The sequence below is a fragment of the Rhopilema esculentum genome, chromosome 10 (genome assembly GCF_057945365.1).
Source record: "Rhopilema esculentum isolate cy_ngs chromosome 10, ASM5794536v1, whole genome shotgun sequence".
Lineage (NCBI taxonomy): Eukaryota > Metazoa > Cnidaria > Scyphozoa > Rhizostomeae > Rhizostomatidae > Rhopilema > Rhopilema esculentum.
The window spans coordinates 6,712,827-6,739,253 of NC_142824.1; the positions used below are offsets into that span (position 1 = coordinate 6,712,827).

The window sequence follows — 26,427 nt, forward strand, 5'->3', positions numbered from 1 at the left end:
TTTGAGAAAAAACGTTGTTCAAGATTGCATTTTGCAGAAGCTCAGCCTCAGCTTGTCCTTAATTTGTTCTTAACTTTTGACTAAATTTGAGGCTCGTGTTCTTATAAAAAAAGAGTATCAAATTTCTAAGTGAGAGTCTCAAAATGCAACCGAAATCATCCTCGATGATTGAAAATACCTCAATGTCTATTTCACCTACCATCTGATTTTGGCGATACAATTTTCATGAATTACGAAATGCTATTTGGGGAGGAGGGTACTGCCTTCAATGGCATCCCACTCTGCCAGTGGGGTGCGCGGAGGCGCAGGGGTTCCTGTACCTTGTAATTAGGCATGGTCTTAAGTAGAATGTAATATGAAAAGAATTACTGCCAGCTGCCTGTTATAAGACCGCGGGCTACAGGTACCAGCCGAATTAAACGATGCGAAAGGTCAATTTGAGATCACAAAAGCATTGTTTAGGATGTTTCTCGAGTAGTAATCTCAAAGTTTCAGGGGAAATTACACACCAAAAACTACTTCACAGCAAAACACTATTTAGACGATATTTTCAACATAACTGGAAAGCGGATTAACCTGATTTTAAAAAATGGTTTGAAATAATGGTTACAGTCAAGCTGGTGCCTTGAGTTTAACGTATCAATGGAATTGTGATTTGAAGTAACATTTCAGAGCTGGAGGGACATGGACAGGGAAATTGCAGATAGAGAGCTGCCTTAGTGGAAATAATAAATCCAACCTGAAGAGAATCCAACCCAGCCAGTCAAAGCATTTAACAACATTGAAATCAGGAAGATACAGATTCATCGCTTGGACTGCATGATGTCGGAAATTAAATGATCTTATCTTATCTTATCCTATCTTAGAACTTGACTCAGAGAACTGCCAAAACTTGAAATGCTCGCAACTAGTATTAATTGTGCCATTTCGCTTGTTCCAGTCTGTATAATATCGATTCTACTACAGATAGTAGAATGCGCCAAACCAGCTAAACCGGTAATAACAATGAAGATGGTTGAACAAAAACTACTGACTGCCCTACAGCAAGATATTCCCGAAATATGGATGTACAAAAATTTATATAGACATCGTAAAGAGCTGATGCTAGATCAGGGTCTCATTGACCGCTCAAAGCGCTTTATCTCTGAAGGAAATCGGTTAACAAGATTGTTCAGCATTGCAGAACAAGGGTTTAATATTGACGTTTCTGTTGTAGGTGGCTCAATTTCTCGTGGACAGCCCTTCGTACAAAAGGGCCTAGGCAAGCGCGTATACTTCCATGCGCTGCAAGATTGGTGGAACAAGGTTGTCCAGCCTATCACAGGATCTTCTATGACTGTAAGGGACCTTTCTATTGGAGGCGTGGGGAGTGATTACTTTGCAAATTGCTTGCCGGTTCACTTACCCAAAGAAGCAAACACAAATTTAGTTCTCTGGGAACTATCAGGGAATGATGTAGGGAGATATGAAGGTATTTTCAAAAATGCTTCTCAGCCACTGGAACAGTTCCTTAGAAACACCTTGCGTTATCGATCACAACCGGAAATCATATTGCTGAATTTCTTTAATGGAAATGATTTAATGTCAAAAAGAGGTTGTCGCGATCTCGATATGGAAGGAGAGATCAAAGTTGCGAAGCATTATGACGTAACTGAACTAAGTTGGACTAAATCCATTTGTCCATACTTGATACGAGATCAAAGTGGGATGGCATTTGAATACCTTTTCTCCAAGGATCACTATCACCCAAGTGTCCCTGCACACGCACAAATGGCCTATATCCTCATAGAGCATATAAGAGACCAATTTGTTAAAGCAATAACGGGTGGAAAGCTCGAGAGCAGTGTTCAAGTAAAAAGCATTTTGCCTCTTCCAATATTTGACCAAACTTATCTTGGAGAACCATTGTGTTACACGCTGTTGAAAGTAGACGAATCTCAGCCACTCAATACGCTTCAACTAGATATTATCTCAAGTCCAAAATACTCACTTACAACCTATCGGTCGTTCGTACATCGTGGTGACAAACTGCAAGGAATGCAAACAAAATCTGAAAACGAAACGATTATATTCCGTTTTACGGTACCCTCATACGCTGCCATAATGCCATTTAAAAAGCTGGCAATTCTTTCGTTTGCAAGATCAGGCGAGGCAGTCGCCCAGCTGGATAGCAGACCAGCTACTCCTCTGGAAACGAGTAAATATTCAGCAATAGGCACAGTAGAGACTATCCCAGCACGCAACGTAGGGCCTGGGGAACACCAGCTAAGGGTCTGGTCCAAAAGGGGCGGATTCCTAATCATGGCTTTAATGCTTGGCTGAGTGCCTTTACCAGTAAATACTTTGGTATTAAAAAAGTATATAAAGGCAAACATGGTATCGATGAAATAACATAGTAAATATTGGCAGTGTCACAAATTATGTCAAGGAACTGGGTGATACTTTGGTCAGACAAAGCAACAAAAAATCAGAAAGAAAACGTGACATAACAATGTGCGCGTGAAATTCGCAAAGAAAAATAAAAGATGGGTCTCTGAGCTGATACGAAAGTTTCTTCAAAAGTATACCACTGCATGTTCCGCAATTGCATTGTTGTCAGGACGGAAGGAGCGTTGCTGCAAATCGAAGGCCTAAATACTGGAGACATCCACAATGACCTCATACAGCACTTTGAAAGTTAAATCGCTTTAGGCATATTAATCTGTGTGTTTCAACAACACCAACAAAGTGTTGTCGAAAAAAATAGCTGTATCTGACCTGATAAACGCTCTTTTCGCCTAAGATTCTTTCTCGAGCGGGTCATATCCTTACAATTATGTACTGAAAAACTCATTACGTTCATTAGATTATCTGAAATATGAATAAAAAACTGGATAGTGATTCATGTTATTCATATTACCAACCTCTTTATACAAACACAATTTGTTCTAAATTCCATCTAAATTGATTTATGAATATAATTTGCAATGAATAGGAATGTTTACTAAGTTTTATCTACTTAATTTTCAAAATTGGTGAGCAATAATGACAGACAATGAAAATATTCCCCGACCTTACAAGCTGGGCATAAAATTGAATTTCACAAAAACTCTTGACCTTCCTGATATCATTACAAAGCGGACAACGAAATAAAAATATATCTTTTCTCTATTTGTCAGATGAGACATATGTGCAAATGCCAAGCATTATTCAACTGGTGCATATTACTTCGTTGTTTCCTAAAATATACTTCAGAATTCCCTCCCTTTAAATGGATTCAATAAAATCCGGTAAATAGCTATGGATGTGTGAAGATTTTGTAGAACAAAACCTTTTGTGTTTTCATGCAACCAAATACAAAATGGAGCCTTGTGTTTATTTAGGGCCTTTATTGAAATAACTGTTATGATAGGCCGTTAAACAAACAAATATTATAATCAATATAATTAAATGAAAAATTAAATGTTCCAAAAACTTTTTAGAACCTGCCAAATACAATCTTTCCTTGGGCGACGACAGACATTGAAAGGGTAATAGGAATATGACCCCGTGAAATAAAAACTGTGAAAATTAATCGATTTCCGAATTTCAGTTCATGTAGATTTATTGAATGCTTAAAGACATATAATGTCCTTTATAAATAATTATCTGTTGAATTTGAAAGCCTATATTCAAATACCGAATTAACTATGATACGTTGCTCCCGGTTGTCCTTCTATGCAGCTGAGGACGGCCATGTTGATCTGAAACAAAATGGAAAGAAATCATTAACAAAACAGTAGCGGGAAACTTTGCCAAAACCTGACTGCTAGTTTCAAGTCTTCTTACATCTAAATAACAGACAAAAAACTTTGAGACAAGCTTTAAAATGAAAGGATGGATGCAGTTCATTAGGATTATTAAAGTTCATCAGGATCAAAAATCTTAACAACTCGTTAACTAAGTTCTTGCTAACTAAGGTAACAAAATGATGAGTGATACATGACTGCGACTCACTCATTTGGTTGGCAGCTAAGCTCGGGTGCGAGGGTGGTAGCTGTGAGATCTGTGACTGTGAAGGCGAATTAACGGGAGTTGAATGCATTGGGCCTTGCATTGTCTGTTGTTGAGGCGGGAAACGCCGTTGCATGTTGGGAGTTGTTTGCCCTGGCACTCGGCCCTACAAAAGAAATAGCAATAGTAATAAACATCTAGAAGTATGACTTCTTTCGAGGAAATCCATCCTCAACACCGGTGTAAGACAATGTGAACTGTGAATCAACAAAAGTGAATTGATTTCACTGCTGCCTAGGACAAACAGTAAAGCCTCGTTTGGTATTCTGCAGGCAGAGGAGTTCATCTTCAGCCTTAGACTCAAGCGGTACTTAATTTTTCCCTAGGCACGCAGTACGGTCTAGTGTTCGCGTTTTTTCTGATTGGCCCATTTCGACCCATAACTTGGTATATATCATTCTTGACGATTTTGACCCTAATTCTGACGTTTTAAACTCTGGTAAAGAGTGTCAGACAAAAAGCTATATTGTGTTTTAAAATTTTTGCTTTTTTCAAAGCAATTCTCTTTCGGTATGTAAAATGCGAATGAAAACTTAAAAAATTACCTGAGCTTGTGACATCATATCTTGACTTTGGCTAAAAATAGGATTACCCGCAGTTGAAGAAGGATTCATGCTATTTGGTGGCATTCCTGGATTCCCCTGGTATCCCATTGGCCGTGGGCCACCAAATGCCATGGGATGGCCCATCGGATTAAAGGGCCCACTCGGTATACTGGGTGGTCCTGCAGTTGACATGGGGGGTCCACCAGCTGTGTTAAGTGGTTGAGATACAGGTGTCTGGTGGTTGCCCATCATCGATGGAACTCCTCCTGGTGGACCAAAAGGTCCTGGACGCGGTGGCATTGGGCCTACAAATGAAAATGGCGTGGTGTCATCTATAGCTATTTTTCCATGTCAATTGTATGTAGATTTGATGATGAACGATGATCATGATTATCATGATGCTGATCATTATTATTATGGTAGCAAAGATTAAAAAGTAATTGATATCCGCTTACCCATTGGCATAGGCATTGGTCCACGAGGAAAAAGTGGTGGCGGTGGAGGAGGAACCATCCCAAACATCGGTCTAGGGCCACTGAAATAGATATATTATTTGCATAAAAAATTATCTCTAATGCTCAGTATGTATGCGAAATAAACGCTACAGTTGAAATAAACCAAGCATTTCTTGAGTAGAATTAAGACCTATTTGTCTGATACAGCGAAGAAGGAGAATACAACAGTACTAAAAAAACCCATGGCGCAAACAAGTTGACAACAAGGCTTAGGAAAATTGATGTTTTTTACATCTATGATTTGTGCAGGTTCATGTTCCGGGAGGACCGCTTTATTCGATCCAGGCAAGGTGTTCCACAACTTTGATGGCAGCCTAAAGCCTCAGATAGCAAAATAGAACTATGATAGCAAAATAGAGTGAGAATGGACTTTATAAACCGGTGCAAGTAAGATGAACTTACGACATGAAGTTTGGTAAACCTGATGCACTGCTTTTTTGTGAACCCGGAGATTGTGGTCTTCCATCATCTATAAGAAATACGGATTAATTATTAAAATCCAGATTAGAATTAATTAATTTTAAATTAAATTAGTGAGTACCATTTATGTCAGTAATTAACTGAAAACATTTTTCGAATTAAAATTGATTAATGCGTCAAATCTTTTAAGATAAAACGACAACACAAGGAATAGCCTTTATCAAATCTGTAGGAGAAGCTTGACGAGGCAATCAGCTGTATTCTACGAGTCTTGCGATTAAAAATGTGATTTCAAAATATAGGTAAAAACAATAAAATATGACGAGGAGCAATCCAGCATAAATAAACTAACTAGCAAATTCTAAAATCTAAAAATAAGGTTAAAGTGAACTGATATTTCGCCCCGGCAACAAAAAAATATGCGCCGTTTCTTGCCGCAAACCTATTATTGTCGCATGCCAATAGAATGCCCCAATATATGCGTGTACCCACTTGGAATGCGCCAATTTCAGTTCATCATAAAGGAACTTTTAAGGTGTGAAACAATGGTTGAAAGGGGAAGGAAAGCTCTTAGCTGACTCAAAGAAAGCAAAAGTCGTAATGCACAGATAGATAATAAATGGCTTTGAAAAAAGCAAACATTTAGTAAACTAAAACTTTTCGTCTGACACTCTTCAGAGTTTAAAACGTCAGAACATGTTTTGTACCACCAAAAGATTGTTTGCAGATAGATAATACGTAAACATACCACTGCCAGCGGGGCTATCACGTGACTTCTCCATTCCAGCGGCTGGTATTGGTGAAGATCGTTTTCGTGCCGTCTCAGCTTCAAGCAGTCTAAGAAGAAACAATTTTTTTATAGTGAAAATAATTGTTCTGTTTTGCCTCAGTACAAATACTGAAGGTGTTATCAAGATAATTCATTACGCACGAAATAGATGAATGAATGAACAAAATGACAGTAAAAAAGTGGTATCCTTAACCAGGGCTTATTTTATGAATTTTTCAATGCTGCACACAACCCTAGGAAAATCCAAGGAACTGTCTGGTAGCCTGTTACTGGCTCGACTTGGTTCTGAGGGGCGAAGCATTAAGGTCCGGCTTCTTGTTATTTGCAATGCCACAAAATAGGCAGACCATGTAAGACTCGACTCAAGCAAACTCACAGAGTATGCATATAGGTGTGCAATCTCGCGTTCTTGCCATGCATGTTAAGGTACTGTCATTGCATTTAAACCTAATAAAAAGGCCTATATGTGCCTATATGGGTTTTATCTGACTAAATTCCCCTTGCATTACATTGACAAATGTAATTGCCTTCAAATTCTTTAAATTTCACATTTGAGAATTGTATAACTTAATATTGCATCAGACTGCAGTACTGCCCATTTTATTTGCAACACATCATACCATGCATCCAATACTTCACATCAAAATTCAAAATGGCCTTTTGATAAAAAAATTCATGCAAGTTATCGTGTTCATAAAGCTCTAACTGTATTTAACGTAAAAATATTACAGGATCGATATAAGTTAGAACATAATTCTTTAATCCAACAAATTTTAGAATAATTAAGCTATAAACACCTTTTTCTGTAAATATCTCTTTCTCTTTTCATTTCTTCTAAATCTCTATTCATCTGTCTATTTTTTATCTAGAATTTGAAAAGCAAAGTTTTTGTGACAATAATCGATCTTTGACAATTATGTTTATCTTTCATTAATGACAGTTGCAGCCTTCAATCCATAAACAGCATTGCGATGAATTGCAATGAATGCGATAAACATGGATAGCGGTGGCTTAGTACCCAATAGAGTACCGAAGCGATGAAGTCACAAAATATATTTTTAGAATTTTTCGATTTTGACAATATATTCCAAAAAGGCATTACGAAATGCCGCTAAATATGGAAAATCAGTTGAAGGTTTTACAAATGACTTCACACTTCGGTGCTCTATCAGTCACTTCTCTACACTACAACTGTCGCTTTCTTAAAAGAGAAACACATTATTTAAGAATAAAAGATCCTTCGTAGCCAGTTGAAATAGAATAACACTTTTTGATTTGATCAGGAGGTCAATAAAATTATGTCAGGGCGTGGCTTGCTAAAGAGTAATCGGCTTAAAGTATGAACTACGCTTCATTTTGTATAAGTAGTAGTATACAGTATTAAACACAATGATTTTTAAGGTCTACGTCGAATAGGAGCAAAATGACCTAACTGAGTTGTGGTATAAAGCGGTGTTTAACGATCATATACGAAACATGGTTATAAAGAAGGGGACAACTATGATGCCCAAACTGAACAAAAGGCAAGACAGTCGAAAATGAATCAGCCAGGGAGTTCGAAAATACAAAATTTAAAGGAACCAGGAGCGTTATCTGCAAAGTACAGGTAACAAGTAGCAAAGTAACTGGCAAGTGTCACTGACGGCACTTGCCCTGCAGAGTAACATTGTTTGGAACATGAAATATAAAGAGAAGACAGCTGCCAGAATGAGACATATTCGATTTTTCAAACCAGCACAGGTCAATCTAATTTTCAACTTGGTTGCCAATAGAAATTACATACTTTGTAGAAGAAGTAAGGATGTTTTGTCTACAAAGGAAATTTCAAAGATGAATTGCGATTAAAATCTAAATATGTTACCAACCCATAATTCGTGTGTTTCCTTTTCAGAAGCCATTTTCTAAAATGAAATAAGGATATAAAGGCATAAACACATAAATCTAAAAATAAAGTGAAAAGCAATGTCACAATTTTTCGAGCAAAAAAATAATTTCAATAAAAATAAGATTTAGGTTAAGTTGGGTTAACATCTAAATTTCTCTATGTGGCAAACAACGTAAGAAAAAACCGACAAGTTTATCGGTCAAGATTCTGTTTAGGATTTTAATTCAAATGTATTCTGGCTGTTCAAGGATTCACGAAAAAATTATGGAAGACGTCTTTTCATATATGTCGCTTTAAAACTTTACAACGATGCAAAGGTAGTTTCAAAGATGATCGTCGAGTATTAACTCCACTAAGACAGGAAATCGCCTATCGCTGCCTTGGGATGTCACAAAAAGACGCAATAGACCAAAAAACACAGAGCAGTAACTTTAACAACTGACCGTATCTTTGATGCCTCGCTCCATTTCTTTAATTTCATTTTTCAAATCTTCATTTTGTAATCTATGGTAGCAATGAAAATTTCATAGTATTTAAGTCGGTTATTAGCGAACAATTTTTTTGCGGTAAAAAGTTTGAAAACTTCTTTCGAAAAAGAAAACATTGTACAGCATAATGCAAGCTTTGTCGTCTGACACGCCTCAGAGTATAAAACGTCAGAATAAGGTTTCGAAAGAACAAGGTGGAAAATAAAATGTTTTTTGAATTGCGTTCCGACCACCAAGCCCACAAGGCTAAAACACAGTCGAAACCAGTGACACTGCCATCGGACAATACCTTTTAGACAAACCAGGTATATATTTTCTGGGTACATATTTTCCATCTTTTCATTCGGAACCTTATTCTGACGTTTTATACTCTGAGGAATGTCAGACAAAAAAGCTTCCAGTATGCTGTAAAATGATTGCTTTTTTCAAAGCCATTTACAGCCTTTGTAGCAAGCTGCTACCATACTACATACAGACTAAAAAAATCTTGTCCTTTTTGCTTTCGATGCTATAAAAAGCAAACGCAAGAGTTTTACCAATCTGCAGAAATGCTTTCAGTAATCAAAAATTTCGAACAACCTCTCAACTCACATTAAAAGAAATGAACTTACTTTACATTCTCCGTCTCCTCCACAGCAGAGCTTGATTGACTGACAACACTCTCATATTTCCGTTGAAATTCAATTCGACTTTGTTCTTCATCGGACAGTTTCCTTTAAGAAGAAATATTTCAATCGTTGTAAAAATACGGAACATCAGTATTAGCAAGAATTAAATATCAATACTTGTTTTCATCATCTGTAAACCTAATGATAGTGATATTTGCATTGTAAGTTTTTCCATTTTCCATTTCAGTCTTTAACTTTTGACTCGTCTAAAAACTACATACAGAAGAACCCTGTAAAGTCAGCTCTTAAAGGGATTTAAGGAAATGATAAAGATTTAGAGAAAGTCCGACTGATACGGGGTACGAAGGTGGGAAAACCCAATGGGAATTGAGAATCTGCCCGATTCAGTGAAAGTCTAAGTAATCAGGGGTATGACTTAACAGGATTCAACAGTATCATTATTAAAAGAGCTAAAAACCAAAGTAGACTTTGGTAACTTAAAAATTAGGCTTTTCACTAAGAAAAGCAGTTACTTCATAACTGATGGTGTGAAACCGCGAGGCTGGAACATAGTTAGGCAAACGTTTTTGCTCATTGTATCTAGCTACGCTCGCTAACCTTGGAACAAAATTTAGATTCAAAGAAGCAAACCTGTGCAAATCAGTCACTTGTTGCTTGAAATACTGTTGCAGAGTCTCCATTTTAATCTGGTATTCAGTTGAACTTGTCTTGTATGTATTGACATCTTTGCTAAGTTTTTCAATATCAGTTTGCAGCGTCTTGACTTGTTCTAGAAAAAGTTTGATTAATCTTTCCATGAATAAACCAGAATAAGGTTGAATAGAAAAAGGTCAGCCTTTTGTCAAAGACTGGAGGAATTTTGACAAGAAGTAGAGAAATCTGAGAAGAATTTGACCACTTACTGTCAAATTGTATGTGATTATATTTTGAGAAAGAATTATCCAGGCTACATCAATTAAAAAGCTCCCAGATATGTTTTTCATAGATGAATAAATTCGAAGAGTTAAAAGTCAGTTAACTATGCATTCAATTAACACAATATAACAAACTTTTTAACAATCAAGTCAATTATGATTCGTTTTAAGAAGGGTTGGCTTCAATATCTTTGCATACCTTCTGCATTCTCTCTCTTTTCCCGTTCTTCTAGATACCCTTCCTGGAAATACTCTTTCTCTTTTTCACTCTTCTTAAGATTTGCTAATGCCTAGGAATCAAAACATTATTTTGGAGTCACATGTACCCGATGGGCATCTAAGTTCTAAAAGGTTGACGGGAGATAGCAAGGCGATGGTTTTGGTTTGTTTAAGAGTTCCATTTTTACGTGCTAGAATTATAGAAAAATTATCAGTTGTATTATATCTAGTCTAGCCAATGACGAAGACTTATTAAAGTGGAATGGCTTCCTTTCAACAGCGGGCGACCTAAGAACAATGATGTGAATATTACTAATAAGTTTACCAGGTGAAATGCACGAAAATCTTAAAATAAATCTTTTAAGAAAAATCTATCAATTATAAAGATAAGAATTACAGCCCATTCGATATTTTTACAAGCAATGCTAAAAGATTCATTAACAAAACCAAAAGAGAGAGAAGTAGCATAAATTGATCTTCTTCATGTTAAAGTTGTTAGAATGTCATTTTTACCTGGGTTGACTCAACAATCTGTTTCAATCTTTCTGTCTTAAGTTGTTCTGTTTGACAAAGCAACACAAAAATGTAAGTATCTAATAAAAACTTGAGAATATAAGAGGCACAGAGAGTGACTTCAATTTTTAATTTCATGTAACTGAGCAAAATACGTGATTTGGAAACTTATAGTTGTTTACATGTTTTAAAGTAAGAGAAATTTATTTTCTAGGATTGACTTTCCTAATAATAACTAACAAAAATGTAAATAAATCTTGGAATCCAATTCTCAATAAGTCTTAATAACAATGGAAACATGTCGTTTCGTTCACTTTACAGATAGAGTGCACATGATATTTCTAATAATAATAGAAATGACTTGAAAACTACCTTTTATGTCTGGATCTTCCTCTGGGGTATCAAAATCTTCCATGGCTTCTCCATCAAGCTTTCCATTGTTGATTTGCGCCATGCAGTCACGCAGGACCTGTGAAGATAAATTACTGTAAGTGACTATTTAGGCTTTGGTGAAAATAGTAATTTTAAAACATATTGCGTGAAAAAATAACCCCATATCCCTCAGTTTCCTTCCTCAGTTCTCCCACCGAAATAGAAGACAAATCAAATGTAATGATAGGAATTTAAAAAGGACTAGGCCTTACTTCGACTTCGTTTTCCTTCTCCTCAATTTCATCTTGAAGTTTTCCATTTTCCTCTTCTTTGGCTTTTAATTCTTCTTCGAGTTCCTTGCACCTACCAAGAAATCACACTTTAAAGAGCCTTGCAATAACTTCAAAACTTTATAAGCCCCAACCTTATAAGCCAACAACTCTTTTAAAAGTCAGGCATCATACTGAATGACTGGACAGAATGCTTTGTCGATTATCATTCGACAATAGTTGATCGACATTGCCAGATTTCTTAACAACATCGTCCTATTAAACCTTCTGTCGATGTTCAGTTGATTTAGGCAATAAACTTGATATATGACCGTGTAAAAAGCAATAAACAATGAAAATCTATAATGATATAAAAAGGAAGAAGAAGAAGAAGAAGAAGAAGAAGAAGAAGAAGAAGAAGAAGAAGAAGAAGAAGAAGAAGAAGAAGAAGAAGAAAAAGAGGAAAAAGAGGAAAAAGAGGAAAAAGAGGAAAAAGAGGAAAAAGAGGAAAAAGAGGAAAAAGAGGAAAAAGAGGAAAAAGAGGAAAAAGAGGAAAAAGAGGAAAAAGAGGAAAAAGAGGAAAAAGAGGAAAAAGAGGAAAAAGAGGAAAAAGAGGAAAAAGAGGAAAAAGAGGAAAAAGAGGAAAAGCAATTGTTTCCAGTACAATGGAAGTAGAAAATTAGCATGCACTTTCAGCCATTCATGAGCACCAAGATAGAACAGTGTTTTAGGTTTTAGCAAAGGACAGCTTTTGGGCGATATTACAACGCGTTTTTGAATGTCAAGGTATAAAATTTTGCTGGTCTTGCTATAAGTTGATAATATGTTTTTATGTACAATTTTACGAAATAAAATTGAGAAAATAGTTGCAATTACCTCTCCTGGATTTCTTTCCTTTCTTTCTCAACCTAAAGCAACATGTAACAGGCATTGATTACAAATTGGATGATACAAATGAATTCCGATGCAAAACAGACAATATAACTCAATATGGAGTGGATACCCCTATATACTATTATATCATATCATGTCATAAAATAGCATATCATGTCATAAAATAGCATATAATGTTATACAATATAATTTAATATAAAGATAACAAACCTGGCGTCGCTCCATTTCAAGATTTTCTAATTCCACGTGAAGTGCTCCGTTCTTTTCTTGTAATTCCATGACAACTCCGTCTTTCACATCTAGCTCCTCTACAACCTAAATTTCAAAACATATTAAAAACTTTTTTAAAACCTTTTTTAAATTTCAGGTGTTTCTAGCAAAATTATTGGGTTGGCTAAATAATCGATAATTCTGAAAACATTCTTCGTATACCAAGTCCTTATACACGTCTTTCAGGAAATAACTGAGTCATCTAGGAAAACACTAATGTGCATTTATCTTGACATGTCTACAAAAAGAATCGAAAAGGCAGGAGAAAGCCCTTTCCTATTTGGTTAAAGACATCTTAATACATCACATACATAAAATGCTTTCCTCACCTTTTGCAGTCGATCGTTAAGTGCGTCGCTTATGTCCTTTTGTCTGACAATTTCGTTCTCATGCCTCGAGACCTTTGAATAATATAAACATAAGAGATTGCAACTCTGTTCATGCACAACAATAATAGTGAAAAAGCATCTCAAAAAATTTAACCATCTCCAGTAAAAGAAGTTTTCCATGGAAATTACTTTGAAAAAGCTAGTATTTGGATTGGCAAAATAAGAAACATTGGCAAAATATTAGTACAATGAAGGCAAGTATCGATGTATAGTAACAGATGTACTGCAACTCTTGCAATCAGCTAAAAAACTAGAGCAACCAGCCTTATTGAGTAAGTTAATACATGTTAGAATTCAATAAGAAAAACTGAACAATTTATTGAGCAGTATCAGCTCTCTTAATGTTGTTGTTGTTGTTGTTTTCGTTCTTAGAATGATGTATGGCCTAACCTGCACATGGTTGTTGAAACTTTTTAATATCCACATTAATCGTAAATATGAAGGAATATACATTACTTGTGTTGAAGTTAAAAGGTTTATAGATGGTTTTCCTTCTGGCTTGAAGTATTTTTAACAGGTTATGGGCCCAGAGCGATTGCAAGACGCTGTGCAAATTGGATTGATATTTTGATTGTTACTTTGTGTGGATCAAGATGTCAAATACGAAAGGTCAGGCACTTAGAACTTTCGATTTTCCCAAGTTAGGCCGTTCCAATTATAATGAATGGAAAAGGCATATGAGATGGTTCCTCATGGGTGAGGATTTATGGGGATTTGTGGAAGGTTCAGAGGTCAAGCCAAGAGGTGAAAACGTGGATGCCAATATAGTGTCAAAATGGCGGAAAGGAAACCAAAGGGCATTGTATTTTATTGGAACAAGCTTGGAGTCAGAGCTTCAAGTACACATAGACAATGTGGAAAGCGCTAAGGAAGCATGGAAAGTCATAAAGGATCAGTTCCAACGTGTTTCTCTTATGCAAAGGATACGTCTTCGAAAGCAGTATTATCAATTGGAGTTTCAGTATGGTGGTGATATACATATCCATATTAGAAAATTGTGTGAACTCCAAAATGAAATGAAGGAGTTAGGAGAGTCTTTAGATGATAAGGACTTAGCAATGACACTTCTAGCCAGTTTGCCTTTTGAAAGATATCAATCTCTGATTGTTTCGTTGGATGTCGCTGGAGAGGACAGTTTAAGCTTTAATAATGTGAAAGCTCTGTTGCTTAATGAGGCTGATCGTCTAGCAGATAGCAATACAGAAAGCCAGCGAGTTGTTGCTAATTTTGCTTCAGCTACAAAGCCAAAACCGAAACCAAAATGGCATTTAAAGTGCTATGCCTGTGGGAAAAAGGGGCATTTTGCAAAGGATTGTAGAAATCCACAAAAGAAAGAAAAGAATGCATCACATGAATCAAGATATTCTAAAATTAATGCTCAAGTTGCCCAAATTACAAATGATCAAAGTAAAGGAGTTGCATTTGCTTTATCTACAACAAGCAATCATTTCAAAATGAATGGATTTTGGATTGTTGACTCTGGGGCAAGCCAGCATATGGTTTCTGACCAAAGTTTGCTTCAAGATTATTGTGCTTATAAGAAACCACAAGAAATAAGATTGGCGGGAAACGGTGATATGATATATGCAGTAGGTGAAGGCAGTATCAAGAAAATAAAACTTGAACATGGAGAAATGCTTGTAGACCTCCAGAATGTTTTGTGTGTTCCAGACCTTACAGATAATCTTTTGTCAGTGCATTCAATGACAATGCATGGAGCTAGTGTGACTTTTACCAAAGGAACTTGTAAGATAGTTGCAGATGGCAAAGTGTTAGGTGTTGGACAGAAATATGAGCAGCTTTTTGGAGTTAAAGTAGTATTGCCAAATCGTGTTTGTGTTGCAGAGGTAAAACCACTTGATGATTACTCTCTACAGTTGTGGCATCAACGCATGGGTCATATAAGCAAGGACAGTATAAGTAAATTACAAGATGTAGCAGAAGGTGTCAATCCTATCAAGAAAGTCAGCCACTGTGTAAGTTGTGCTCAAGGAAAGCAACACAGAAACCCATTTCCATCAAGCTCATCTCATTCAGAAGAAATATTGGAAATAGTGCATAGTGATGTCATGGGACCTTTTGAAGTTGATTCAATTGGAGGGTCTAGATATGTTTGCACATTTATTGATGACAAATCACGTTATGCTTTTGTATACATGCTACGTACAAAAGGAGAAGTGTTTACAAAATTAACAAGTTTTGTTGCAATGGTAGAGGCACAAACAGGAAAGTCAGTTAAGATTATCAGAAGTGATAATGGAGGTGAATATTCTTCTGAGGCATTGAAAGAGTTTTGCAGAAAGAAAGGCATTCAACATCAGTATTCTGCTCCATACACGCCTGAACAAAATGGAGTTGCAGAGCGTTTTAACAGAACAATATCTGAGGATATGCGTGCTATGTTGCATCATGCAAAATTACCTAAGAAGTTTTGGGCAGAAGCTTTGAGTACCACTGTGTATCTCAAGAACAGATCACCTCATTCATATATCAATGGAAGAACACCTTATGAGATTTTTCATGGACAAAAGCCAAATTTGTCACATTTGCATGTTTTTGGGTGTCTTGCCACTGTACATGTTCCAAAGCAGCAACGTTTAAAAATTGATGCGAAAGCTAAAGTTAAAGTTTTCATCGGCTATTCAGATGATGTAAAGGGATACCGTTTGATAGATCCACAGACACTAGCAGTAACTGTTAGCCGTAATGTCATCTTTCATGAAGATAAATTTTTGTGTGACATGGAGAATATTAGGAATATTCATCCAGTTGAACCTGCAGAGGATCTTGTATCAATTGATTATTGTGGCGGTAATTACCAAGATGATGAAGATGATGAGACTGAGGATAATTCTGATCAAAGTTCAGATGCACCAGTGAGTAGAGATGTGTCAGAAAAAACAGATAATTTGGTTCAGGAGGAAAATACAGCTCAGGTGGGTGCTACATATGAGGATACTTTTATGCATCAAGTTCGTTCATTGCCAGCCAAACGTCCATCAGCATTGCGTCCAACAAATGAATTACTGCATCATTGTAAGCTTGCTGAATCACTGACATCAGAAGTAAATGAACCAGACAACATTTACCAAGCATGGCACAGTGAACATAGTAAGCAATGGCATGAAGCTACTGATAGTGAGTTTACGTCTCTTGTTGATACACACACATGGGATTTAGTACCTCTTCCTGATAACAAGAATATTGTAGGATGTAAGTGGATTTTCAAGGTCAAACGCAAAGCTGACAAAACAATCGACAGATTCAAAGCACGTTTAGTAGCACAAGGGTACAGTCAAGAAGAAGGTGTTGATTTTAATGAAGTTTTTTCACCTGTTGCTCGTTTTACGACCATAAGGACTGTACTGGCTTTGACTACATTATTGGACCTTGAATTGCACCAATTGGATGTAAAAACAGCATTCTTAAATGGAACTTTAGAAGAAGAAATTTACATGAGACAGCCGGAGGGCTATATTGATGAGAAACATCCTGATTATGTGTGCAAATTGAGAAAATCTCTTTATGGATTACGTCAAGCAGCTCGTTGTTGGAATAAAGTGATTGATGAGTACTTGAGATCAGCTGGTTTTAAACAAAGCACCGCAGATACGTGCATCTACATTAAGCAAGAGGGAGAAAGGTATGTGCTATTAGCAATATATGTAGATGATATACTAATTGCATCAAATAACACAAGCATGCTGCAGAAAGAGAAGGTTCAACTCAGTGAGAAATTTGATGTTGTTGACCAAGGAGAGGCTCATTATATTCTCGGCATATCAATCAAGCGAAATCGTTCAGCAGGAACTATGTCTTTAAGTCAGCCTATGTACATTGAGAACATTCTAAAAAGATTTAAGATGGAAAATTGTAATCCAGTTAAAACACCTTTGGAGCCAGGTACAAAGTTTTCAAAATTATCAATTGATGAAGAATGTGTTGACAAAGATATTTATCAGCAAATCATTGGCTGTTTGACATATGCTATGACTACTGTACGTCCTGATCTGTCAGCTGCTGTTTCGTTATTAAGTCAATATATGTCAAATCCTGGAAAGCAGCACTGGATTGGTGTAAAGCGTGTGCTACGTTATTTAAAAGGAACAGTTAATCATGGACTATGTTATAAGAAGAATGACGGTCATGCAATTTTGAGTGGGTATAGTGATGCAAGTTGGGGGGACTGTCTAGATACAAGGCGTTCTACATCAGGATATGTTTTTAACCTGGGTGGCAATTTAATCAGTTGGCGTACAAAGAAGCAGTCTTCAGTTGCAAAGTCTTCAACAGAATCTGAAATTGTAGCATTAAGTCAAGCCACACAGGAATGTATATGGTTGCGACATTTGTTGTCTGATTTATGTTTTACACAAGAGGATGCTACTGTTATCTTTGAAGACAACCAAGGAGCAATACAGCTTGCAAAGAATGCAAAGTACCATGAACGTTCTAAACATATTGAGATACATGATTTGTTTTGCCGTGAGCGTGTCATTTCAGGAGATGTTGATATTCAATATTGCAGAACATCAGATATGTTAGCGGACATAATGACAAAAGCTGTACCATATCCATGTTTTAATCAAATGAACTTGAAACTTGGACTTATTGACATTTCAAGTTAGCCGATATTGCTCAAGGGTGGCTGTTAGAATTCAATAAGAAAAACTGAACAATTTATTGAGCAGTATCAGCTCTCTTAATGTTGTTGTTGTTGTTGTTTTCGTTCTTAGAATGATGTATGGCCTAACCTGCACATGGTTGTTGAAACTTTTTAATATCCACATTAATCGTAAATATGAAGGAATATACATTACTTGTGTTGAAGTTAAAAGGTTTATAGATGGTTTTCCTTCTGGCTTGAAGTATTTTTAACAATACACAGATCTTCCATTACTTTTTTGCAAGTAAAAGTACACAGAGACCCTAGATATCTGTTTATTAGATAAACGGTAAGGAAATCTTTGAAAAATGCAAATAGAAGCTATACCATGCTATCTGCTTCTTTAATTTCAACTTCTTTTTCATCAATCAACTCTTGCAACTTCTTGTGTTGAGTTTTTCCTTCCTCGACTTCCTTTCGAATATCTGCTAGAAGAATCTAAACAGAAAACAAAATAATGATTAACTCATATGGATATCTAGTACTGCAGGCCAAGAATATGCTATTATCATTTACAATTGTAAGCAATAATGAAATGCAAAATAAGGTTTAATTCATCTGGAAAATATCCAAAAGAGTTAAAATGCATAATATTTTCCTAGAGAAAGGATTTTACTACAGAAGCGATTCTGGTTCTCTTACACTTGTGGGCGTGGAAGTTTCCAACAATCGGACGAAAGGAACGAACACAAGTTTTAAAGGCATGTTTCATACAGTGAAATCATGAAATGAAATCCATGAAATGTTCATCTTGAAAAGATGTAATACGAGGGACATTTCTTGTGATAACGTGATTCCAAAAATCGTTAGAGGTTATTTAAAAGTAATAAATCTCAAAAGGTGAATTTCATAATGACAAAAATCAAAAGAAATTTTAAATAATTACTGAGTTAAAATCAGTTGTGTATTACACATTTTTCTACATGCCATATAGGCGATAAAATTTTTAATCTAGACCACCAATTTAGATGCTTTGACAGCATTTCTCAGTGGTCACTCTAAATGACAGTAAATGACATGACACCAAAGAAGTTTAATGAAGTTCAATGTCTCAAAATTTCATAGATTGTTCAACTACGTTCCAGGTGCAGCTCAACTAAGATTTAGTCAAGGGCTAACTTCAAAGATGTGTAAAAACTGTGTAAAATCATTTGGAGTTTGAAGCTTAAATTTCTTTAGACTAAAAGCAATTGAAAATTACAAATTGATGTGCAAAAATTATCATGTTGAAATGTAAAGCCTAATATGGAAAAATGAATTAATGGATGCATGTATGGTTACATTTGATCTTTTCTGTGTTGATGACAAAGGTGATGATACTGATGAAAGTCGTGGCGAAGTGTACATGGATGTTTTGCTGCGTTGGGCATGAGATGATCGTAGCTTGTCATCCTGAAGCTAAAGTAGCAAAATATCTTAGCTGAAGTAACCAGGAATCTTCACAAAAAGCATGTTGGTTATAGCTATGTATTCTCAACAAGGAGTATTGTAAGTTCTAATGCAAGAACCAAACTATACTTGCAAGAGTTGTAGAACTACATTAAAGTTTGGTGATTTCCAAGTGATGACATAAACAAATAGGTGCTAAAATCTAACTAGAATTTATCAAGAAAAACAAACAATCACTAAAAACAAGTTTTTTACATCAAGAAGGATTATGGGCTAAACAAGACAAGAAGATGGTTAGATCCAGCGACGCTAATCAGATAAAGTAGAAAGAAGCAAATTATACCTCCTTTTGTTCATACATATCTTGTAATGATTGCAATGATTTCTCTAGTTTCTTCACTGTTTTGTCTCCTGAACCGATCTGTTTATAAAATATAGAAACATTAAGATACAATCAAAAGAACTAAGCCAATAAAGAAACCAGGTCTTAAGTAAGTAAAAAACAGTTAAGCTTTTTTCCGTAGCAACTTCATTCTGCTAGAAAATGCTTGGAAAAGACTACTTTCTTAACAGGATAGGATGATAGCTAAAAGAATGGAAAAAAGAAGAAGAGAAAGTAGAAGAGGTTGATAAAAAATACTGTGAGAAAGAGGGAGGAGACGATGAGGAGGGTGAAGAAGAGGTATAAGCAGAAGATGATAACGAATAAGACGAAGAAGGAAAACAAGAAGAATATAAATGGATGGGGAAAGAGGAAGAAAAGGGGTGGAAAATGCAAAAGATGAAGCAGAGAAAGTGGGAATAGGAAATGATTAATAAGAAGAAGCAGAAGGAGAATAAGTAAAATAAGAAGAAAAATAAAGGAGTATAAGGATAGAAAAAATATAAGAAGACGAAGAAGACGAAGGAGGATAAGAAAGAGAAGAAATAGATCAAGAAGAAGAAAGAGAAGACGAAGAAAAGGAGAGGGAGGAGAAGAATGAAGAGAGGAAGATGGAGAACATTGAGCAAGCGGAGAAGACGAAGAAGAGAAAGATCAGGGAGGAGAATGTGAAGAAGATGGAGAATAGAAGAAGAAAAAGAAAGACAAAAGTGAGAGGAAACTTGCAAAATGGCGTTGAAATATGTACCTTAGCCAGGCATGACTTCCTACCTTCGATTCCTTTGATTCAACAATTTCTCGCAAACGCCTTATTTCCTTTTCCATGTCTTCAGTATCTTCTTGCAGAATTCTCTGTTTACTCTGCCGCATTTTGTGCACATCTAATGAATAAATAAGATTTCTAGTAAACAATCATTACATTCACGAAGAAATGTTTGAAAAATAATTATTTTGTTTCATGAGAAAGATGTACAAAGAGTAATAAAAAACCATTAATATGTCATCCCTAACAATTATTTTTCTCCCAATCTCAATGCACATTCAACAAATAGGTATGCATATGAATGCTGTGCACAAAAGTGCCTCTAGAATTGCTATTGACGGCAAGTTTAGATTTTTCACTTCAAAAAGTGATAATTATAAAGACAAATTTCAAATTATGACGACTATTTTCCCACTGCAATAAATCTTTTATCCACTCTATTTGCAACAAAACTCAAAGATAAAGAAATGAAGATTAGAGAATAAACATTAACCTACCATAGGCACTTGGCCCAACAGTGACATGTTTTGGAACCTGTAAGAAAAATACAGATGAACTGTCATTTACGAAAATGGAAAATACACTATATTCATTACTAGAATATTCATGAGTTTGAATATACATCTAATGGAAAATCTGATCGAAATACGGGGCTTAAAAGGGCTACACAGCCGGTGGTCACAGTGAGACGATGTAATTGAGAGTTTCAGTTTGGCTCAAGTTGGTCGATAGTGTTATGTATTTTGGTTACTTATTCCTGGAAAAGCCCCTTTAAGATGGATTTGATATCATTTTAAAACAACGGTGAAAATAAAGAAGCAAACAAAGATTTGACCTAAGAGTAGAATCGATAAACGATTTTTAACCTTATAAGGACGTAACTGCTATTCACGGTGCCTTTTCACAATGTATTCAATGATGCCGAAGGTTGAAGCAATGTTCAACAGCATGAGTTCATACCATATTTATAACGTTCAGTTTTTATTAAGTAGATTAAGCAAGTTAATATATGCAAGCTACAAAACGTTATCAATTCGCTTTAACATACCAGAGCTGATTTCAAAAGCAACGTAATTATGAGGAGAACACAGCAAACGGTGATGGTGATGACTTCGGGGGAGGCTTGCTCTACCACTTCATGAATCCAATGCGATATCTGCCCAAAGGTTAAACAAAATATTATCACAAATGGCAAGATTTACACAAGACTAACAACGGTTGTCAAAACTTACTGAAAGCGAGTAGAATTGAGATCTATTACGGGGTTTCAGCATGCCTGGCTGCATAAAGTTAACATAGTTCCTCATTCGTGCCACTTAACATTAGCTATAACGAGTTCGACGAGTCAACAAATAAAAGTACTTAAGTGCAAGCACACATTTTTCACAAAGTTCATTCAACCTTTTAAATAATAAGGTCTAGTTTAAAAAAGTTGAGACTTGAACAAGACTGGAGCAAAAAGAAAGTCTAAAAAACAAAGGAGAAAGATGTACTTCTTTAATAATTTACAGTAACTCACGTCTTCCAGTCCCATGACACTTAATGGCCCATGAAACAGCCGTACGACACCTAATTTCATCAGTTTGATGCGTTTCATAATTTTGACAAGATTTCTCCATGCTCTTTCAAGTTTTCCGATATTTTCTTCATCCTTAGAAGAATTTTTTGAATTCGTTTCGGAATCATCTGAATTGTCTTTTTTTCGATATATCTTTGTGCCGCGCAATCGGTCACAATCTGGTATATTCGGATTGTGATGGCATGTTTCCAGCAAGGCGTCCCTAGCATCTTCCTCTGACATATGGGAAATGTCCGGGTTTCCATTTTGATCTTTTCCGGTTACGTCCCCTTCATGTTGCTGATCCGGCTCTTCAGCAACCGATCTTTTCTCAGTACCTGAGCTATGTGTCTTGCTATCTGACACCACATTGACACTGGAGTCCGGGTCCTCTGCTACAGAGCCAATATCGGCTTGACTCTCTTTTTCATGCGAGTTAGTCTCTGCATTTAAACTTTCTTCATGTTCAGTCTGCTTGCTGACTTGCTCACTCACAACTGAGTTTTCGACCACTGCTGGAACCGCTTCCTTGACATTTCCATTTGAATCTTCACTGACAATGGGTGATGTTTCTGAGGACCCTTCAAAAATTGATCGTTCTTCCTCCTTCTTTTCATCCACCTTCGACTCCACGTTGCCATCTTTCGCTGAAACCGTCGCTGATGCTTCAAAACTCGCTTCTTGCTCTTTGGCAACTTCTGAGGCATCTCGTTGCTTCTCACGGGGCACGTGACGTCGCTCCTCTTCATTTACATCGGAATTTTTGACAGTTTTCTCCTCTACGATGTTATCATCTGTATTAAAATTTGAAAGGGTTACACTGGACTCGAAATAAAGAGAATATTTAGGAAAAGGCAGAGCTTATTCAAGATGTAATTAAAGGATGGAAACGCTTTCATCCGTCTCTGCTGATCAACAAGAGCTCTGTTATCATTACTGCAGCAGCCTGATACAAGTTAGTGCTGGTTTTGGTCTTAACACTAGACATAATCCAAATTATTTATTTTTTACCAAAAACATGGAAAAGTCACATGAAAAAAAGATGCAAAACAAAACACTTAATTCAACATTGACTGACAATAAGTTTAAGTTTTATTGGAAAGCATGTATCGGAAAAATCAATTTAATTCAAGCATGTATTGGAAAAAACAAACAGCTCGATACTCTGTATCTGTGTCTAAAGTGCATATCAACGGTTGGCTCAGAAGTGAAAAATTTAAATTTCATAAAAAATAGGGGGAGTACAGTCAATGTTACAAGGCAGAGAAGATGACGTTAACAATGAAGCTATGCAAGTACCGTAACCATGATCCGTTATAAAAATTTAGTTAATTCGCATCTTCAACAAAGTATACTTTTCTCGTTGGTGGCTACAAAAAAGCACTCCTATCCTCCTTATAAAAGCATTCTAATTATTCATGAAATATTCTTTCAAAAAGCATAAGCCTCTTTTATTTCAAAATATATATTGTTAATATTTAAAAAAGGAATTGTTTAATTAGATGCTTCTTTTAGGAAAGAAAAACAGTCACGGAATTTTTTGTATTTCTTGCGGTACAAATTTCAAGTTATAGACTCAGCCTCGGCTTCAAATACAAAACATCTGACGTAAATTCTACTAGAGACTAATCCAACCTTGATGATTAATCATGCAATTTAAGAATGCAACATCAGAAAATAAGGTAAATCTTAAGCAAAAGGAAAACTTAAAAAAAGTGTTTCTTACCTTTCTTCTGTGCTTTGGAGCTAGAACTGCTCATTTGTGCACCAGCAACCATGCTAGCCAGATCGCTTTGCAATGCCAAATCTTCTGCATCATTGTTACTGTCCATTTTGCTTTCGGCTTGGTCCTTTTGTTCGTCGATGACTGAATTCATAGGTGGCAACGGTGCTTTATCTTCAACCTTCTCCTCTACCCTCGTCTCAACATGTTCATTTTCCACTTTCTGATCTGACGTAGTTTCTTTACTTTCAGGATCCATTTCTCTCAGCAGTTCCTCAATAGAAACCTCCTGAATGTTGCCCATCCACTTTTTTTCACTTTCCCGTTCTTGAGCTGCCTTTTCTGTTTCCCTATCATCAAGAAAGCCGGTAGTAGCTTTATCATCTTTGGAATTAATTATGTCAGAAGAATCACTTCGATCACCTGACTGTGAATCAGTTGAAACAGTCGAATCAATTACATCCTTGCTAGCAACAGAAACATTGGTCTTTGGTAAATCACTATCGTCATCAGCCTGTAGATCAGTCGAAACAGTGGAATCAATTACATCCTTGGTAGCAACAGAATCACTGATTTTCGATAAATCTTTACTATCGTCAGGCTGTGAATCAGTCGAAACAACCGAATCAATTACATCTTTGCTAGCAACAAAATCACTGGTTTTCGAGGAATCACTTTCGCTATCGGAATGTGAATCAGTAGAAGCTATTGAATTGGTTGCACCCTTGGCATTATTAGAATCGCTGGCTTTCGAAGAATCACCTTGATCATAGGACTTTGACTCAGTAGAATCAATCGAATCAGCTGCATCCTTTACATCAATAGAATCATTTGCTTCGGGAGCATCACTTGTAACACTATCTCGTTTGTTTTCATCATCTTCTTCATCATTTTGTGTTTCAGTTTCTTTTGAAGCAAATTTGCTTGCAAATGCCTTGAATCTGTCTTTCAGGGCATTCCCAAGCTTTTTGATCGAAAATTTCGTAGTGTTTTCTTCAGTATTTACACTATCATCAGCCGTGTTTTCCTGGGTGGTTTGGTGAATTCCATCAGAGTCTTCAGATGGTTCTTTTTTAGGCTTGTCAGCGTTTTCTAAATCTTCTGGTTGCTTTTCATCTTGTTTAGATGGTTCTTTTCCACCCGCGGGAGGTTCCTCGTTTTTCAAATCTTCTGGTTGTTTTTCATCTTGTTCAGATGGTTCTTTTCCATCCGCGGGAGGTACCTCGTTTTCCAAACCTTCTGGTTGTTTTTCATCTTGTTTTGATAGTTCTTTTCCACCCGCGGGAGGTTCCTCGTTTTTCAAATCTTCTGGTTGCTTTCCATCTTGTTTAGATGGTTCTTTTCCACCCGCGAGAGGTTCCTCGTTTTTCAAACCTTCTGGTTGTTTTTCATCTTGTTTAGATGGTTCTTTTCCACCCGCGGGAGGTATCGGTTCAGAGTGATCATCTGATACTTTTTCTGAGTCTGTCTTCTCGTTCGGAACTGACTCGTCTACTTTCGAAGTTTCCACTGCTTCTGCAGTTCCATTAGTGTTGTCTGTGCCATTAGTGTTTGTACTACTATGGACTACTTTATCCACAATGAATTTTATATTTTTATCCACTTTTACTGCATCATCTTTTTTCTGTTCCAGACTTTGCTCTAGAGGTGTTTGAGGTTCTTGCTTCGGTTCCACCTTTCCTTCATCACTAACTTTGACATTAGCTTCCTTTTCTTTGACTACTGTTTCAGACCCTTGCTTAAGCAATTCTTCTCTTAGCGGACTATCAGCATTGCTTAACTGTCGAACTAAGTCATCTTGAATTAGCTTGCTAACCATCTCGCGAATTTCTGGTATATTTTCCTCCCCGCTGTAATGGGTATTCAGATAGCTATTCAAATGCTTACTTTTCAGTCGCTGGAAATTTGGATGTTTTGTAAAGTCATCCACAAAACTATCAATGGTGACCCGTGGAGCAGGGTCTTCAGAGTTGTTCGTGGCCTTTAAGTTGCCAGTTGTACCATCTTTTGAATCATCACTAGTCTGCTTTTCAGATTTTTCATCGCTCTCTTCTGTCTTTTTGATATCATCAACACTTGCTTTCTCCCCATCAGCATTTGCTTCATCTTGTTTCTCCGGTTCGCCTCCAGGCAAGTCCTTTGGGTCATAATGCACCAACATATGAAGCAGTTCACTGTCTGGTTCTTTTATTTGCTCGAGCATATCGTTCTCTACAAACTCTTCAACTTCTTTCTTAATTTCATCAGTTACTTCTTTTCCTGCATAATTTCTGGCCAAATAGTCATTCATATACCTCTTTTTCATAATGATGAAATTTGGCATTTTTGATAACTCCTTATAATAATTTGAGAAGTCTCCACTCATGTCCGAAGAAAATAAACTTGCCTCTGAAATAACTGGCTCTTCTATCTTGTGCAACTGGTTATTAGAATGACTATTTTCTTTGTTTTGTTCCTTCTCATTTACTTGTTCTTTCATCTTTTTGTGATTTTCAGACAACACATTTTCTGTTCCATCTTTGTTTTCTTGGGCAGATTCTTTCGACTTTTTAATTTTTTTTGCTGCTTTCTTTTTACTCTTTTTTCTTTTAGGCTGTTCATTATGATCTTCCATGTCACCATAAAACATCTCTCCTTCACCACTATCATTGGGATAAATATCTTCATCGCCCTCGACATCCTCTTCAACATCATCCACCTATCAGAATAAATGTATGTACAGCAAATGGAAACATTTTACTGGAGCTACCTTGACTATATTGAGAAGTATGGAGAGCTCTAAAATAAAGGATACTTCAAGTA

At 36.3% G+C, this 26,427-nt stretch overlaps 2 protein-coding genes across 4 annotated transcripts in view; one reads left to right on the forward strand and one right to left on the reverse strand.

Moving 5' to 3' along the window:
• Positions 1-3,888, forward strand: LOC135692795 (uncharacterized). Its single transcript, XM_065211106.2, has one exon. It carries the CDS (start codon positions 898-900, stop codon positions 2,320-2,322), a length of 1,425 nt encoding a protein of 474 aa, XP_065067178.2. The 5' UTR covers positions 1-897; the 3' UTR covers positions 2,323-3,888.
• LOC135692784 (uncharacterized) overlaps positions 2,875-26,427 on the reverse strand; it is a 26,873-nt gene continuing 3,320 nt past the window's right edge. The window contains exons 4-29 of one of the 3 annotated variants that reach the window (XM_089110830.1): positions 23,629-26,323; positions 21,864-22,681; positions 21,393-21,500; positions 20,842-20,878; positions 20,353-20,462; positions 19,543-19,620; positions 19,092-19,208; positions 18,138-18,248; positions 13,085-13,156; positions 12,696-12,800; positions 12,468-12,499; positions 11,595-11,685; positions 11,323-11,419; positions 10,951-10,997; positions 10,418-10,508; positions 9,935-10,073; positions 9,287-9,388; positions 8,631-8,691; positions 8,168-8,203; positions 7,100-7,167; positions 6,261-6,349; positions 5,495-5,561; positions 5,033-5,112; positions 4,578-4,882; positions 3,976-4,138; positions 2,875-3,722 (exon numbers count right to left, since the gene is read on the reverse strand). In XM_089110830.1, coding sequence (XP_088966956.1) covers positions 3,667-3,722; positions 3,976-4,138; positions 4,578-4,882; positions 5,033-5,112; positions 5,495-5,561; positions 6,261-6,349; positions 7,100-7,167; positions 8,168-8,203; positions 8,631-8,691; positions 9,287-9,388; positions 9,935-10,073; positions 10,418-10,508; positions 10,951-10,997; positions 11,323-11,419; positions 11,595-11,685; positions 12,468-12,499; positions 12,696-12,800; positions 13,085-13,156; positions 18,138-18,248; positions 19,092-19,208; positions 19,543-19,620; positions 20,353-20,462; positions 20,842-20,878; positions 21,393-21,500; positions 21,864-22,681; positions 23,629-26,323 — 5,775 coding nt within the window. In that variant the 3' untranslated portion in view covers positions 2,875-3,666. Of the gene's footprint in view, positions 3,723-3,975; positions 4,139-4,577; positions 4,883-5,032; positions 5,113-5,494; positions 5,562-6,260; positions 6,350-7,099; positions 7,168-8,167; positions 8,204-8,630; positions 8,692-9,286; positions 9,389-9,934; positions 10,074-10,417; positions 10,509-10,950; positions 10,998-11,322; positions 11,420-11,594; positions 11,686-12,467; positions 12,500-12,695; positions 12,801-13,084; positions 13,157-18,137; positions 18,249-19,091; positions 19,209-19,542; positions 19,621-20,352; positions 20,463-20,841; positions 20,879-21,392; positions 21,501-21,863; positions 22,697-23,628; positions 26,324-26,427 lie in introns of all 3 variants that reach the window. The other 2 variants (XM_089110829.1, XM_089110831.1) reach the window with 2 other exon arrangements.

Excerpts from the sequence above, each read along its gene's own strand:
- LOC135692795 (XM_065211106.2), top strand. The coding sequence starts at position 898 with ATGCTCGCAACTAGTATTAATTGTGCCATTTCGCTTGTTCCAGTCTGT.